The sequence below is a fragment of the Pteronotus mesoamericanus genome, unplaced genomic scaffold (assembly GCF_021234165.1).
Source record: "Pteronotus mesoamericanus isolate MK-2021 breed Mesoamerican mustached bat unplaced genomic scaffold, CSHL_Meso_final contig_90, whole genome shotgun sequence".
Classification (NCBI taxonomy): domain Eukaryota; kingdom Metazoa; phylum Chordata; class Mammalia; order Chiroptera; family Mormoopidae; genus Pteronotus; species Pteronotus mesoamericanus.
The window spans coordinates 3,664,268-3,681,436 of NW_026555277.1; the positions used below are offsets into that span (position 1 = coordinate 3,664,268).

Sequence of the window (17,169 nt, forward strand, 5' to 3'; positions counted from 1 at the left end):
TTTCATAACAGATGAAAGTTAAAACATTCAGTGTTTTGCCAACTAATATTATAAGCTTTTAATAAGAGCAAAAGAAAACCTTGACAAAAAATACTGATTTTTTAAGGATGTTGAGAATTGCATAGGTGTTTGAAATTTAATAAAAATTTGCTTTCCCCATTATACTTAATATTAAATTAATGTCATCGTATTATGAAAACATTATTCACCTGGAGGATACTTCCTTGCATATTTGAGTGATTGCATAAAATGTTTAAGCCTTTAACATGTAGAGTGTGTGTATTATGGCCTTTCTTTTCCTCTCCTATTTGTTTTTAATATATGTGGTTCACCAAACCAAAATGTCATGGTATTCAGGTCTATTGTACCCATTAGCCTAGGTGATGATTCCACATTTAAAATAATATTAACTTATATTTGTGTAGCAATTTCTTTCAACTGTGCACTGTTGCAGACCTTAGCGCACGGGGTTGTCATGAGGCTGTGAGGAAGGCAGGGCGCAATCGATTTTCCGTTCTTTATAATCACTATAAAGGTAAACAAACTGTCTCCATGGGTCATTTGCCCAGAGTTGATGCTTGCACTTCGGTTCTAAGTACAGTGTCTTTTTCTTGTACCACAGGTTGTCTCTACCAATGATGTTCTTGAGGAATGGGATATGGATTTTCCTGAGCAATGAGAATGGCGGACGTGAGGTTTCACGGTTCTGCTTTTTCTGGATCGCACATGAGGCACAGCTTGAAGGGACTCTCAGCCTTTGTAGTTATCTTCTTTTACTTTATCTAATATTTCCTCAAACTAAGTCGCTGCTATATGGAAGCAGTAAAAAATGACAATAATTGCCAGTTTATCTTCTCTACTCTATATATTTTAAAGATATTATTGTAGAAATTTCTAAAATAGCATAGTAGATGTATGTTTTTAATGAGGCGAGATAAATTTTTTAAACTAAATTTTACCTTTCTTGGTATGTGATTTTTATTTTGTTTGTGTTCATCATTATGCCATTTCTTTTCCTACTCTGGAAAACTGTTTTGCTACAAGTCCATTTCTTTTTAACTTTTATCCACAGGGAAGTCATAATCCCTTACTAAAATAGAAGCTGGTTACCATGGAAATCATTCTAATGCCACTGAATCAATATTTTGATTTTGCTGACATTTAATGTAAAAAGAAAAGGCAGACTAAGATTTATAAAAGTCGGTTTTCATTTTTGTTATAATTTTGATAGTAGAAAAATTGTAAAGAAAACACATGCTCCATAATGAACTCCAGCTAAGTCACAATTATAAATAACTGAGAATTTATAAAAGAACAATCTACATATTTATATCATTTTGGCTTTGAGTACACACATATGAATGCATTCCCTGAGACTTTCCCCCATCTCTGAAATGAGTCCTGATTCCTGTGGTTATGGAAGTCTTAACTTGAAAGAAAAGATTTGAATGTACCCAGTTTTACAAGTGCCTTTTCATTAAGTGTTCTGAGTAGAAGGTGAAATTTGCATTGAGAATCACTCTTCAACAGAAGCTGACCATTTCTGCACCAGATCCTAACAGTCCCTCTGATCCACTGACCATCCTCAAAGACACACTACAGCCGAAGGCTCCTTAGCCCATCTCCAGAGCTCCTTTTGATGTCGAAGCTGGACCTAGCCTTTAATAAACCTCACCGCCCGTCAAGTAGTCTTCCAAGTCTACCGTAAGTATTTGCTGCTGCTACAGGTGTGTCCTCAGGAGAAATAAAGACAATAGGTCCTCTATGGTTTGATAATTCGCTATTCGGAATCCTAGATCTTCAGATGCTGAAGGGATCTGAAAGAATTAGGAGCTTTTCTATCTCAGGAATTAGCGACCTAAAGCATCTCAAACAAATGGCAATCAGTTCTATTTTTAAGATAATTGAATTGCCACACAAGTGTTTCCTTTAGGGAAAAATCATTCTGATTTTCAGCTTGTGTCCACTGTGAACACCTTGGGGCAGATTCCTATGGCCCAAGGGGGGCTGCTCTGAAGTGTGTATTTGACACTGCTTCCAGGAATGTTTCTAGAAGCATTATATTGCTTGATAACCCCTTCTTACTGGCTGCTTTCCTTGTCTCTTTCATCTCTCCCCTCCCCTTTGGCTGGCTTTTTTTATTCTCGTCCATTCTTGAATCATTCTAAACTACATTCAGGCCCACCTCATTCAGAGACTACTCTTCTAAATCAGTAAACTTTTTTTTTGCAAACAATCTAATGTAATTAATTATATAGTTTTCTGGCAGCAAACGCAGAAGAGAGGTAACCTCTGGAAACAAGATCATAGAAAACAAAGGGAAATGAAAGGCACCATGTGTCAGTATCAAAGGAAATCTGAGAACAATATTTAAAATGTTCAAAAGGACATGTGACTCCTTAGTGTATTAACAAGTGAACCAAACACCTAAATTGTTTCTAAAAACATATATGTGTTACAAGTTAAAAAACATACTGATGACCTTGAATCATAAGGAAAAAAATTCAAACAGTCTAAGGCAGCAGGGAAAAAAAGTTACATATATAGACACAGATGTACACACACAATCTTTGTTGTGCTATTCATCACAGCAAACCAAACTGGAACCAATGTAAGTATTCATTAAGGAGGCAATGATTAAAGTACTCTCAAGTATATGTCCCTCCTTAAAAATGGTGTTTCCTAACAAATTGACTGCCATGGAAAACAGTCCCAAGAGACTAGGTGAAAATACAAAGCATACAACTCTATGCACAATGATTTCAATTTTGTAAATAAGTGTACACATATATGTTATTCACATTTGTACTCTCACACACATATACACACTCATGTTGTATTTTTGCATGAATGGGTAGTAAGAAAAACTGAGCCTAAGTGGATGTTTTTCCATATAGAATGGCTGGATTAGCTTCATCTCCAGGCATTTATTTATATTTGTTAGTATGCACTGAAGTTCTTGGGTTTTTTGTTGTTGTTGTTGTTGTTAAATAGGTACTTGGACACCAATACGGAGAAAAAATGAGAGATGAGGGTAATGGAAAATAAGGGCTATGCCTCATGGCCACCTCATCTTATGGACTAGGTCTGAGCTTCTGTGGGAAGATGAGACCAGGAAAAGAGGGAGGTTCCATGCAGGGTACGGGGGGCTAGGGAGCCCAGCTGACAAAGAAACCTACCCAGCTGAAGAAAGGACCATATGGCTTCTACTCTAAGGCAAACCACTGTGATACTTGCTCTCTTGGAGGCTGCTGTGGGGAACGCAGGGGACAGACAGAGTGGGAGAAAGGCCAGGGGACCTGGTACAGCCATGCCCTCACGCTGCCCACTGGCAGGCAGCACTGGGAACCCTCAAGTGTTTTCCACAACCAATATTCAAACGTCTCAATGGCTTCTATCAAAACACACAAGGCTACTCTCCCACCAAGAGACTCTAAGGAAAGCTGAGACTTACTGACTCAGGTAAGGACTAAAGAGCTATGAGATCTGGGGTTAGCCTGACCTAATTTATAGTCATAGCCCAGCTAGGAGGCTGGGATATATTTGATGTATGTATTTCACAGCTGAGGAAAATTACACACACACACACACACACACACACACACACACACATACATGCGCTGGAAGTACACCAAAATCAAAAAAAGAATGATTATTTTAAGAAATGAATACAACTTTTATCTTCTCTATATTTTCGTGCATTAGGTTCCCCCTTAAAATCACATAATGCTTCTTTAGTTACATAAATGATACTTATAAAAGCAAGACAACATAAATGTCTAGGCAAAATAATTTCCTAATAATCTGAAGCTTTAAGGGGTAAGAAACCCATATTGCCTTCCAGACCCGATAAGCCAAATACATTTTCCTCTGTGTCTTTTGACAGCACTCAAAAATTAGCTCCCCGCACCACCCCTGCTCCCCATCCCCCACTAAATCCTGCCTTTGTGGGGCCTCAGGAAGACAGAGGACTCTGTGGCCTGGGGAGGAAGGCAGATGCTCGTTAGCAATGTGTCACCTGGAACCTTCTGGGTGAAGTGGGCAGGAGGGGTTTACCTTCCGAGCGCTCGGGGGCTTTGCCGCCCTTCCCGGGGGCTGTGCTGTTGACCGTCTCCGACGAGGTGCTCAGCTTGGTGCTGGGGTCCCGCTTGGGCTTGGGGGGTGGTTGTTTCCGGATGCCACAGCTGCGGTCGTCATCTGTGCCCCCGACCGAGTGCAGGGACTGTGACCTCACGGAAAAGCCACTGGAGCAAGGATGGGGAAGTCGGTCCTGAGGAGCGGGCATCGTCATGAATCCCATGCGGAAGTGCTTGCCCACGTAACTGGCGTCGTGGCCGCGCCCTCCTTCTCCATCTATGCTGTAAGAGAAAGCAGAGCGCAATCCATGGAGAGAGGCCGAGCCAGGGGTGCAGGGTCGGGGGTGCGGCCGCCTTTGTCAGAGGTGCTAGGTCAAATCTGAGCTCTACACCGGTGCTGCGACATGGCCATTAGCAACAAACAGTCCATACTTTTGCGCTAAGCATGACAGCACAGCAAACGTCACTTGCTTGTGATCAGAAACCCTAACACATTTCATGGTATCCTAGTATCCGGATACTCTCACTATTGTATTCCAAAGAAAAAAGATAGCACAAAGCACATTTCACCTTGGGTTGTTCTTCTTTACTTTGAGGTAAATTGTGTCGGTGGCTCAATGAGTACACAAACATTTCATGACAAGGAGTTGTAGACTGTCTTTCGACACAAGATTGAGGTCAAGAGGGCAGCACTTGAGACTCTTCTTCACTTCATCAGAATCACCCCAATTTTTCCCTGGCTAATATAGTGGGAAAGATGCAACAAACAGCAACAAAACTGGGGGGTTTCTGTTGCCAGGCACAAGGGGGAGAAAGAGAGAGAGAAAAGGAGACAAGCAGGGAGGAAGAGGAGGGAAGTATTTGCTGGGGAAGTAAAGGGGAAGGAAGGGAGGAAAGGAGAGATGTAATACTTGTTTACGTCACTGAAGGAATTGCCAGCCTCTCTTAGTTCTCCAGAAACCTCAGTTGCACCAGAACTTTAGTTTTACTGTAAGCAAGCATCACAGGGTAAAAATAACAACATCTAATAAAGAGGTGTAGTTAAAATAGCTTCTGATCCTCGGATAGTTCTAAATACCTAATAAGTAATCAGAGTATGCAAAGTTTCCAAATGTAAAGTTCTTAAGTTATACATAGAAAAGTTTGAACAAAAATGTATAAATATAAACCTCTCAGTTTGAATCACATGGGAAATGATTCTTGGGCCTTTGTCTATGGCACTAAATTATAGTGACTCTTTTATGAAGAAAAAGGACATGAATGTCAATGTGAATTTTTAAAAGAGATTTCTTTCTTGCATTTCCTCCACATATTCATTTGTCATTAGAGGAAGCAAAAAGAAATGTTATTAAAATATTTGACTGATTTTCTTAGACATGCATATGAGTAGTAAAAAGTATCTTTGAATATATGAATTTTGGAGTCCTGTTAAGTCTACCTTTTTAGAAGTTTACTTAGATCTTTTTTAAACCTTAATGTTAGTTGACTCCTCCTTTATAATTGAAGGAATTCAAATTAAGATTTTGCATTTCTCTTTATTTGTGTCTTTTCATATCATTATTGTGTTTATCATAAATTTATCACGTGAGTAAAAACAATAATGGTAAATGAGGTTTTCCCCCCTTCACTTGGGACTTACGACAATGAGATGACAATTGTGGGCTCAGCCATAACGGATTCAACAGGAGCATGAGACTGATTCTGCCATGTAATTCTGATGACAATTTGTCCCTCAATCAAAAATAGTTTTTATTTCTTTTTTTTTCCTGAATGTTTTGCGTTGATATTCAGATTCTAGGTATACCATCTTTGCAAAACAAAATAGATGTGGCTGGAAACTCAGTGCACTGAGTAGAGCAATGGATGTCCCCAAGCACGAATGCAATCAAAGGACAGCTAAGTGGAAGTTGTCACATCACGGTGGTGAGCATCCGAGGCGGGTGTGGTGTTTTTATGCATATTATTTTCTGTGCTTTCAAGAACATCAATCAAAAAAGAATGAGAAGCTTTCTCAAATGTAATGATTTGCACAAAATCATTGAGAATTGCAGGCAGGAGGGGTGGTGGAGGGGATGGGCGTGGCAGAGTGGGAGGGTCTACCTTTGATCTGTGATGGTTGTGGCCTTGAGTTTTTTCATAGAAGGTGAGATATTTGATTTCATATAACTTTGACTTCAATCATTTTACACTCTCATGTGCTTTCCTTATTTTTGTTGCCCTGTCACTCAGCACAGGTGCCAGGTACTTTAAGGATTTATTTAGAGTCATCTTGTTCCCTGTAACAGCCCCACGTGGGGATGAACACATGTTACTAATGCACACAGGCATTTATGAGGCAGTTACGAGGAATAATTGCATCAGCAATTTCTCTGTTACTTCTGACCTAAATAGGGCCTGTACCTTTTCCCAAATAGATAATTAGTTCTGCTGCTTCATTTCAAAATTACATTTCTTTCAGCATAAAACACTTTCATCAACTATCTGTGCTTTAGTTCATATACGTACACGTACACGCACACACACAAACACTAACACTTCTTCCAAAGAGTAACTCAGTATATGCTTCAAACAATAGCAGCTCTCAGATGCAAGTTTAACTTGACGAGGCTGTAAATGCAGAATGAAGAAAAGTGGATAAGATAAGTTGGATAAAAAGACCATTGTCCATGCCAAAGCTAAGGGTAAGCAATAAAGGTTATGGTACATTAGGCTCAAGAGGCCATTAAAGACAATTAGTTTAAAGCAAATTGAAGATTGCAGAACATACCATACAATGAATTCCTGATTTTACTATAGAAATACACAGAGATTCTAAAATACGCAGATTCCTGGACCTATACTAAGGACAACTATTGAATCATATCTCTTGAATCAGAATCTCTATAGGTGTAGCCAATGGGTTTGTATTTTTAAAAACTATATCCAGATGTTTCTGATGTAGTAAATTCAGATATCCTCCAGAAACATTAAGAACAATAGTAAGGTTCATTGATGAGCAGACATCTGTTAGTTAGAAACAGCCAGAAGACACAATCATTTAAAAGTGGGACAAAGGAGACTTGTCACAGATGTGGCAAAATACATAGGTAAGGAAAAAATAAAAAATAAAATAAATAAAAGGTACAATGTATGAGATTTTGTTAGGTTATACTGCAATAACAAACAATCACCGATTTTTAGTGATTTACAACAACAAAGGTTTATTCCTTGCTTGTGACAACTGAGTTGGCGTGTAACAGCTGTAGCTTTGCTCCCCATGTCTTTGTTCTAGGATCTAGCCCCTGCAGGATATGTTCCCGGGGCAGAGGGAGGAAAGCACTCACTGAACTACAGTGTCTCCTAAAGCTTCTGCTCAGATGAGTCATTTAACTTTTCACTCACATTTCATTGGCTAAAACCAGTCTTACAGCCAATCTTGATGTGAATGGGGTGGGGGTGTATTCTTCAACAGCAAAGCCCTTCAGGTTACATGACAATATTTGGGGATGCATAATCTTACAAGGAGGGGACCAAGTACTGGTACAGCAGTTGTGGTATATACTGCTGAGATGTCCCTCCTTTCAAGAGAGAAGTTGTCATGAATGAAGTTAGCTTATAATGAATGACTCATTGGGGGGACTTTGTACTTCTCGCCACCATAATTCTGAGCTTTACAGGGTTAGAGGTCTTTGACTACAAATGAGACACACTCTTTCTAGAAGACACAGCAAGAGTTCCATTGAACAAGGAGCTCCAGCTGTCTCCTGGGCAATTTGAACTTCCTTCACATAGTGGCCAGCAGGCGACAAAATGAGTCTCCACTGAAGGAAAAATCATGGACTCCCAGCAGCAGGAAGAGCTCTCACAAGACGAGGATGAGAGAAATATGTGTGGGACCTGTCCTGATACTGTCTCGCCCAGTTGTGATTTTGAAACATCACATGCAGCAACCTTGGTCTGTGGAGGTTTTTGGTGACTAAGGGTTCCAACCTGTCATGAAAGAGGGATTAGTCTCGCCACCCAGGAGGCCATGGAGACCAGCAGAGGTGTTAGCTGGGGGTGAGAGTGAGTAGCATCCACAACCCCCATACAAATTGCAGTGATGAGAACTGAGATTCATCACACTAACTGCCCCCTTATGAAGTGCCCCTCAGGAAGAGTCTCTTGAAAACTATGAAACGATGACCCCCAACTCTGTAACAGAGGAGCATCTGCTGAACTTAAGAGACAAACTGTGGTCACCCATCAAGTAGGTGGCTCAGGTCTCCATCAGGAGAGAAACTTCTCTAACGACAGAAGTTAGTTGGCAGCCACCAGCTACAGCCTCAGAATCTGGGGCAATGGTTTAGTCAAGACACTGTTCCTAGAAAGCTGCTAGCCAATAGCTGAGTAGGTTATGGTGTGGGACCTGGCTATTTCTGCCCAGTGTGGGAGTCCTTTATGGGGCAATCTCTGCGTCTGAGTTCCTCTGTTGGGCTGCTGAGACTTGCCCATGGGTATACCACAGGCTGGTTAAAGGCTCTTCCTGTCCAATCATTTTCCCATCTCCTTCTCCTGTCAAAGCTGACAAGCTAGCATCTTGGCCTTGGGCTTGCCTTGCCTATTCCTGCTTCCTCCCCATCCCAGACATCCCCCTCAATAAACCTCTCACAGTTTTAACCCTATCTAGCTTGGTGTCTGTGTTCTAGAGGGCATGAACCGACAACATACTTGGGAATAATCATACAACCTATGACATTGAGAAACCAAAGAAGAGGTAAGTGAAAGCTTAAAAACAAACCCAAGACCCTAGAAATAAGAAATTCATGTGAAAATAGGACATTTCTCTGGCTTCTGAGTGAGCATTTAAATGGTGGTTTGGGGGGTGGGGGGACGAACCAACTCCCCTGCAGGAATACTTGGCTTGAAATTAAATTTATGGGGGCTGAAGAAAGCAGTCTTTTTGCAATAAGACTCTAACACTCAAGATAGATTAAGCCTGACACATCTCATGTTATAAAAATAAAAATAAGTTTCATAATCCTGAATTTAAACAAGTGTACTTTTTCTCATACCATGTAGGGAACATTGCAAGATCTAATTGTGCTGGTTAGTTTTTCCCTGATAAAACACGCAAAAAAAAATAATGAATTGCTTAAGTTGAGGGAAGTTGTTTTCCCAGAGGTAACAGAAAATTTTTGTAAACTTCTCACCCAAACAACTTAATTGCCTAATGGACAGACCTGGATAACTGTGTTCTGGAATCACTGAGTTGTGGGCTACACCCCCCGTTTCCTCATTAAGCAGCTACACAACATTAGCTACTGCCCATTTCCTTATCTGTTACATAGTAGAACTGGCCTCACTGAATTATTGTCAAATTTACCTGAGATACTATATATGAAGCACTTAACACAGAGTCTGACATACAATACACAATCAGTAATTTTACCTTTAAAATTCCTACTTTTAAATCTTGTCCTGAATCTCATTTATGGAATTGCCATTTGCATTGTAAGGCCATGTCCCTCAAGTGTGGTATATGGTACCACGTAACCTCCAAAAAACTAAGAGTCAAAACAGAATCCTACGTTCAACTCCAAGCATCAAGATTATCTAGGCAACTATATTTTTCATGCTCTTAACTTCCTCCAACACTTGCTTCAGTTTTTCAAAGCACCTTTTCATCAGGACTGACAAGGAAAGCTACAAAACAAGAATTTCAAAACTGCTTTGACATTGCTATTCGACAGAAGTTGTTATTTGTCTGGCTGTCATCTTGAGAATCTATCAGCATTAATGTTGTGTATCTCTTCATGAGAACTATTTTCTTTCAGAGAAGAAAACACAACCCCTGAGAAAGGTGAGCTCTCAAGGTGAGATGTCATCTCTGAAAGTGACAGCGTTGTACCTTCTGTGTGGACCTTTGAAGCAAACATGGCAATGTTCCCTAGTAGAGTCTTCCTTGAGAACCACTGGAGAACAACCAGAATCCCAGCCCATGTGTGTTTTCTCCCTGAGGCACAGCTGGGAAGTCGGGGGACACACAGAAGGGTTACGGAGGAGCTTGTGAGCTTGAATATTTTCTTTTTCTAGATCAATTCTGTGAAGCTGAGTTCAAAAACCCATCTGTGATACCAATGTGCAATTTAGGCTATTTCTACTTGTGCAATATTTTATGTTGATTATTCAAGGAAAAGTATTTATCTGGTGTCAGCGACAAGGCACATTTCATTGTAGAATAAATTGGGGAAAATGCGAAAGGACAATAGAGACTGTAACTGTAAAGGAGATAATGAAATTTGCCTGTGGGCAAGTTGATGACTCTCATCCACTAACTATTCAAATCTTTCCTGTCAGGCATTTTATTGTAAGTGAATAAAGGAATTCAATATTTAGAATTTATTCATTAAAATTGATACTTAGAAGTTTATATTTGCTGTTATCTCCCTCTTGCCTTTTCTTCGGACACATGAGGCCAAATGTCTGTGACCCTGCTCTGCCCAGTGAGTTCCCTGCAGGCCACCTTCTCTAGAACTTGCCCTTTTCTCCTTCAATTGCAGCCTCTTCTAGGTATCATTTCCAGCTAAAGCAACCTGTGCTCTTGAAAAATTGTGCATAGTAAAAGCCAAGAGATTAATGTGTTGTACCTTTCCCTATTTGACAGGCAATATGCCTCAACCCAAAGTTAGATTTTTAAGAGAGTCATAATTGATTACACTGCAACAATTTTTGGCAGATGGAACTCATCGTACAATTCATCATATTTACACTCATCCCAGCCCCACGGGGCCTTTATGAGTACAAGTGGCTGTTCATCCACTCACCTCAACCTTCTTGAGGGCAGGTATCCTGTCTTCTTGCTCAGCAGAATAACCGCTAGCACATACACCTGCTCAGACATATTTGTTTTATAAAGGAAAAAAAAAATAAAAAAATTAAAAAATAAAGGAAAAGTCTACCTTGGAGATAGCTAGAGAGAGGGCTCAGCTACAGAATTTCCTGGACATTAGTCATCTGAGCTTCTTAAAAATTCATTCTCCCTACTCCTGGTAATTGAAACTCCTGGGTTGAGACCAACCTTCTTCCTCTCAGTCGGGCACATAACTCAGGCCCAGCCAATCAACCACTAGACCCCCCTGACCACCATGACTATAGCAGGGACTGGCAAATGCCTCCGGCTTGTCCAACCACAGTACACGCCATGATCCACCTCATTCTTCTTGCCACCAGGAAGGGACACTAGTGGGACCAGGTCTGCGTCATGGTAGAAGACCCGGATGTAGTTATGCCTGAAGCTAGGACAATCCTAGAACCCCTCAGTATGTCAACCCCTAAATTCCATTTTGTTGAAGCCAAATGTAGTTGCTTTTTCTGATGCTTGCTTTGGAAAAAGTCTTGAAGAAGCCAATACAATGCAGCAGTTACTAAAGAAACACTTGGACTAATTTATGTCAGAACATGCAGTTGAGGCCAGGTAAGGACTAGGAATGGTACTGAGCAGGAAGCGAATGCCTCATGCTAATTATTGCCTGAAAATATGTTTCCTATTTAACTCTATAAATTAAAACAATTAACCACATTGTATACTTGCCCCACATATATAATTTTAATCATGCAGAATACTTTGATGTGGAAACTTGGCTCCAGTAAAATTAAAGCCTGTTCATATTTTCTTCCCAATTGTTCACTCACCATTACCCTTAAAAGCTTTCCTGAGCCCCAATTGCTCGTTCAAAGCCATGATATGTGGATGTTTTTGCCTTAGGCTCAAACATTTATTTTCACCACTTCATATCCTCAGTGATATCTATTTCCTATTTTTTGTGCTCCCAATATCTTAATATTCCTAGATTTTTTTCAGACATGAATTTCCTGTGTCTGGCTGTTTGTCAATGTTTCTGGTATATTAAGGTCAAGTGTTAAAAATGGAATCTTTATACATCTTTTTTATTAACTGTTGCGATAAACTATTATTGAAAAACTAAAGAAAACAAAACAACAATAAAATAACTGCCCCAAATACAGGAAACCCAGGTACCATTAGCTCTGCATGTTATACTTAAAATTGATGCTCTCAAACATCAACTATGTGATTTCTCCTCGTTAGGATATTTTAACTCTGCCCAAAATTGGATGTCTCAGAAATAATCTGAGATTTGTAATCAAACATTCACTAGCTATCTAATTTTAGGGAAAAGTCACATAATTTCTGAGCCTCAACTACTTTTATAATGGGGCAAACTTTTCAGGATAGTTATAAGAAATTAAAATAAGATTAGAAAATTTCAAGAGCACCTGGCTAAGTGGCTGGAAAAAGTAAAAGCTATACATACACACATTAATTTACCTTCCCTGCCTTCTGAGTTTGCAGGGATCTCTGTATCAATTTTCATCTTTCTGTTCCTTGCTATAAAAGGGGCATTTTAATAATCTTCCACCCTACAGCACTATAAAGGAAAATAGTCTAACAATATAAGTGCATTTTATTTATTTCTGTAAGGTGGCTTTGACTGTAATTATCGGGTAATATCCTTCCAAATCCAAATTAGAGGGGAAAAAATATCTTGATGAAAAGTGAAGGGAAAAGAACAAAAATAAATAATTTCTTTTTTTCTGCCATAATTATTAGGTGGATATTGTCTAGAGATAGGCAAATGGCTTGAATAAATTTTATGGTTATTTCTGTCAAAATCTCACAATAATTCAAGATTCTTATGAATGTGAGGGCTCAAGGTAATCATGGCTGGGGAGTTATGCTTGAAAAACAAATATGCCATTATTTATTGCAAAGTACTTATCACCTAGAGTCTGAGGTGGATGTTGCTGCCCATCAATTTGATGCTTAGTCATAACAATAAAATGAGGATGTTAGATTGAGGAGTTGAGAGATATTTCTTTAACCTTTATCAAAAGACCTTGTATTCACTTCTAAGATACTAAAGAGGCAGGACTGAAATATAATGCTTATTAAGCTCAGAACAAATTTTATGGAGTATTTTTAAGAGACTTAGTTTTACTTGAAGCATGACAAGAGTTTTTAAGATTAACATATGTTATTATGTATGGCACTTGGGAATCTAAAATTAAAACATTTTTATTTCTATACATAAATAAGATAAGACTCCTCTACCCCTTGGAGTGTCATGGCTTAAAGAAGAGAGGATATATGAAAAATTCAAATCAAATCATAATATTCAGATTCAACTTAGAATATAGTTTACAGAAGTTAACATCGTGGGAGATCTTTTCCAAAAATTCAAGCAAAGAAGGGGAGGTTCTGGAAAATATATTTTATTTGTGTCTTTAAAACTGACATAAGCTTTGAATATGTTTTGAGAACATGCCAACTTTTTAGAAATGAGTTTGGTTAACCATATGTGGCTCCTTTTTTCAACCTAGGAGTAGGAACTAGAAATTCAGAACATTAACATATAATGGCCTTGAACTTCCTCAACAGGAGGGGCTATGTTAGCTTCAATTTAAAGTATAATAATTGGTTTGCCTTTCAGAAGGTATAATGTTTATGGAGGAAGAAACAATTCTCTGTGTTGAGTCATTTAATTCATTTGCTATTTATTCACAAATATCCAAGTGCTCATCCTTTGTCTGTTAGTGACCAAAGCAGTGTAGTCTATGCCCTTGGGATCACAGGCTACTGAACCAGCATGACTTCAGCACCATGTGGTCAGATGTTCACTCAGAGGAAGTATTGGGCAGGTGCAAGGGGCCCTAACCAGACTGAAGGTCTGGGAAGTTCCCACAGGAGGAAGTAGCTTTTCCAACTGATGCAGAACATGAGTAAGACTTAATCACATAAAGGAGAGAAGAGAGAAGGTAATTTGTGTGCTGACAGTTGAGATCTACAGCAGCTGAGAAATTATAGAGACATTTGGGCAAAACTTGATGGGAGCTTGTTTGCCTTGGATTTACCATGGAGGGAACAATGCTTGGTTCACAGAGGCACCCAATAAGTGCATATTAATCCAATAAATGAAGAAATATATGATTGGAAATAGTTCAGAAATAACTCCCATGTTTCTTAAGTATCAGATGAATGACTGTGGTATTTAAAAACGTTGTGCTCCATTTTCCCCTTCCCTTCAGTTGCCAATTTCTTAATTTATGGTGGAGAAAGGAAAATTGTGTGAATACTCATAGATTCTTAATTCCCACCCTTGTTATAAGAGTGCGTAACCTGAATGCAAGGATCAGCTTAATCTCCTCCTCTCAATTTCCACTGGCCTGCTTCAGTTTAGGTGCTCATCATGTCTTAACTAAATTAATGCAATTGCCTCTTAGCCGATCTGTTCCTACAGCATTGCCAGATTTATCCTTGTAAATGCAGATTTGCTCATGTCACTCTCTAAATGAAAACCCTTTGATAGCTTTTCCAGTTCTTCAGACTAAAAATCCAAAATTTTATGTGACACTCAAGGTTTTTGAAAGTTTGAGTTCTATACCAAGTCTCAACTGCAACATGTCTCCCCCCTGACTTTAAGATTTCTCTAATGTAGCACGCTCCCACCTTAACCATGTTCAAGATTGTTGGTTCTAAAAGAGAGTTCAAAACTGACCCTATGCCAAGTGTGGTGATGAGTCTCGAGGACACAGGAAGGATAAATCATGACCTCAGCCTCAAGTCATGCTGCTCCCTCTGCCTCAACTAATCATTCCTTCAGCTAAATCATGTTTTAGGTCTTAATCCAGGTGCGATTTCTTTGAGGAAGACTTTCATGATCAGCAAGGCTTTCTCAAGGCTGAATCCAATGTCTCTCCTCCAGGCTCTTGGAGGATTCTATGCTTCACCGTGTCAGACCACAATTCTACAATTGTCACCTGTGAATTGATCTCCTCTACTAGTCAGGTCCCAGCCATATGTTGCAGTTTAAAACGTCAGGAAGGTGAATGAAAAAACCCACAGGAAAGTCAGAAAATTCTACAAATTTATAAATCATTGTAAAAATGAGCTGCCAATGAATTAAGATACATTGCGGTTTCATCTTCTCTATCAAACCAAAAATCATTCAATGTCTTTCTAAGTAACATGTTAAAGTTATCTGGAGGCACGTTAAGGTTACCCTTCTTAAAAGTTAACATAATACTGTATTTACAAATAGTACACACCTCATTATGCCTGTTTCAAAGCTGTAAGGCACCTCAGCCATAGTAAATCCGAGTTCTTTGGCAGAGCACCTCAAGGTTTTTTTCACTGAGAATATTGTTGCATTCCAAGGGGAGGTCCCTTTGTTTTTTTACTCCTCTACAGCTTTGAATTTTTACACATCATAACCTACCTAAACTTTCTCCGGTCTTCTCAGTCTTTCAAACCAGGACTTTTGCACACATATTTATTGTCCCCCTGTATTGTCTGTTGGCTTATTTTTTTTTATCAGCAATCAGACACATTGCAAAACATTCCAGACTCCTTTTTCTTTAGAAACACTTTCTCTCAAACACCCGTGAGTTCCTGCCCCACCTCTCTCATTCTTTCTCTCTTCCTTCCTTCCATTCTCCCTGTCTTCCTTCTTCCCTTTTATTCTTCCTTCTTTCCTTCTCGCTCATTCATTTATTAAATCATTTGTTCATCTTTCATTCAAAAATATTTATCAAGTACATGTTTTGTGGCCAAAACATTGTTAGCTGCTTGAGATTCACCTTTAAACAAGGCATCAGATTTTCAAAAGCCTTTTCTCCTTGTGACTAGTCCACAAATCACACCCTCTCTGTATTTTGTGTTCTGATTTCAACCTCTAAAGAGTGGACTAAAATGTTTTCTCTCTTAAGTCACTTTTCCTTGCTAATTCCCTAATCTATGATGTTTGTTTCTCTGTCTAGGTTCTTCTTGGTCTCCTTGGAGCTGTTTTCTCCAGTCTAGACAGCTTCTTTCTGAGATGTCCCATCTTCCCCATCTTCCCTGACATTGCCCTTTTCTATTCCTCATCTTCCTGATTGTTCCTACGTGGTATCTGCACTGACTTATCTTCTGGTCCTTCATGGTTCAGCATAGGCCAAAGTTCTGTTTCCATTATTCTTTTTTCTCTGTACTTGTCCTAGATAAATATCAAATTTTAAGACTTCAAAGATTTATCTTATTTATATGATGCCTCAAGCTGAGATTTGACTGTTTCTGCATTCTGAGACATATATTTGCCCTCCCAACAAAGTGCTGGATATTTTCAAATGGATATTCCTTTGATACTCAAGGTCACTATGTTTCAAAACAAACTCAGCATCATCTCCCTGTTTCCTCTAATGAAACTTTGTCTTCCAGAGCATCATCACTATCTCAGCCATAGAGACCAAAACTTCCAAGTAATTTCACATTTATACCCTTTCTATGTGCACGTATTCAATTGGTCAGCAAATCCACCCTATTCTCCCTGGATTTCACGTCTGTCTTCTATTTTTCCAAGCCATATACAAGGCTTCTATTAACTTTTTGTTCTTGGCTACTAAGTGATACCTTACTTAGATTCTCTATCTCAATTGTCCCTTGCACTAATCATTAACCTGAAAAAATAGTCCTAAAAAGGAAATAGGATTACCTCATTTTCCTTCTTTAGAGTCTTCAAGATTACCCAAAAATAGAGTCAAGTTCCTCTGCAAGGCAATTGAGGTTTTGCATGATGTGACCAACTTCCTTTCCAGTCTTGTCATATTACCCACTCACATAATTCTGTCCCACTGGGACAAACTTCCTCTTCAAAAAAAAAAATTCAAATTCACCAGGGCCTAAATTGAATGCTACTTCCTCCCTGAATCTTTCATCAATACAACCTCTCTTCTCTAGCTTGAACTTCTTTTGCATTATGTTTTCCTTTCTGCCTCATATTATAGCTATTCTATACAAACATAAGATTTAGAATTCTTGAAAATATGTATTAAATTTTGTACATTTCTTTACCTTCAATGCTTCTGGTATATTTCTTCAAGCATGAAAAGTAACGTATGAATGTTTAGGAATTTAAATTAAATTTAGACATTAATTAAAAAGAATATATAGTTAATTATTCTAACATTATTTCCAGGCATATTCAATGAAAGGGTTATAACTGCCTAGAAAATTTTGTTTCACTAAAATAAATCTGACAGATGAAACTTTTTTTGAAATAGAAGTTTGGTTTGGAAGGAA

The 17,169-nt window shown here is 38.9% G+C and overlaps 1 protein-coding gene across 1 annotated transcript in view; it reads right to left on the bottom strand.

Annotated features, from left to right (window-relative positions):
- Positions 1–17,169, bottom strand: part of NYAP2 (neuronal tyrosine-phosphorylated phosphoinositide-3-kinase adaptor 2) — a 200,448-nt gene that overhangs the window by 109,307 nt on the left and 73,972 nt on the right. The window contains exon 3 of the mRNA XM_054586117.1: positions 4,057–4,358. Within this exon, the coding sequence (XP_054442092.1) occupies positions 4,057–4,358 (302 nt within the window). The remainder of the gene's footprint in view (positions 1–4,056; positions 4,359–17,169) is intronic.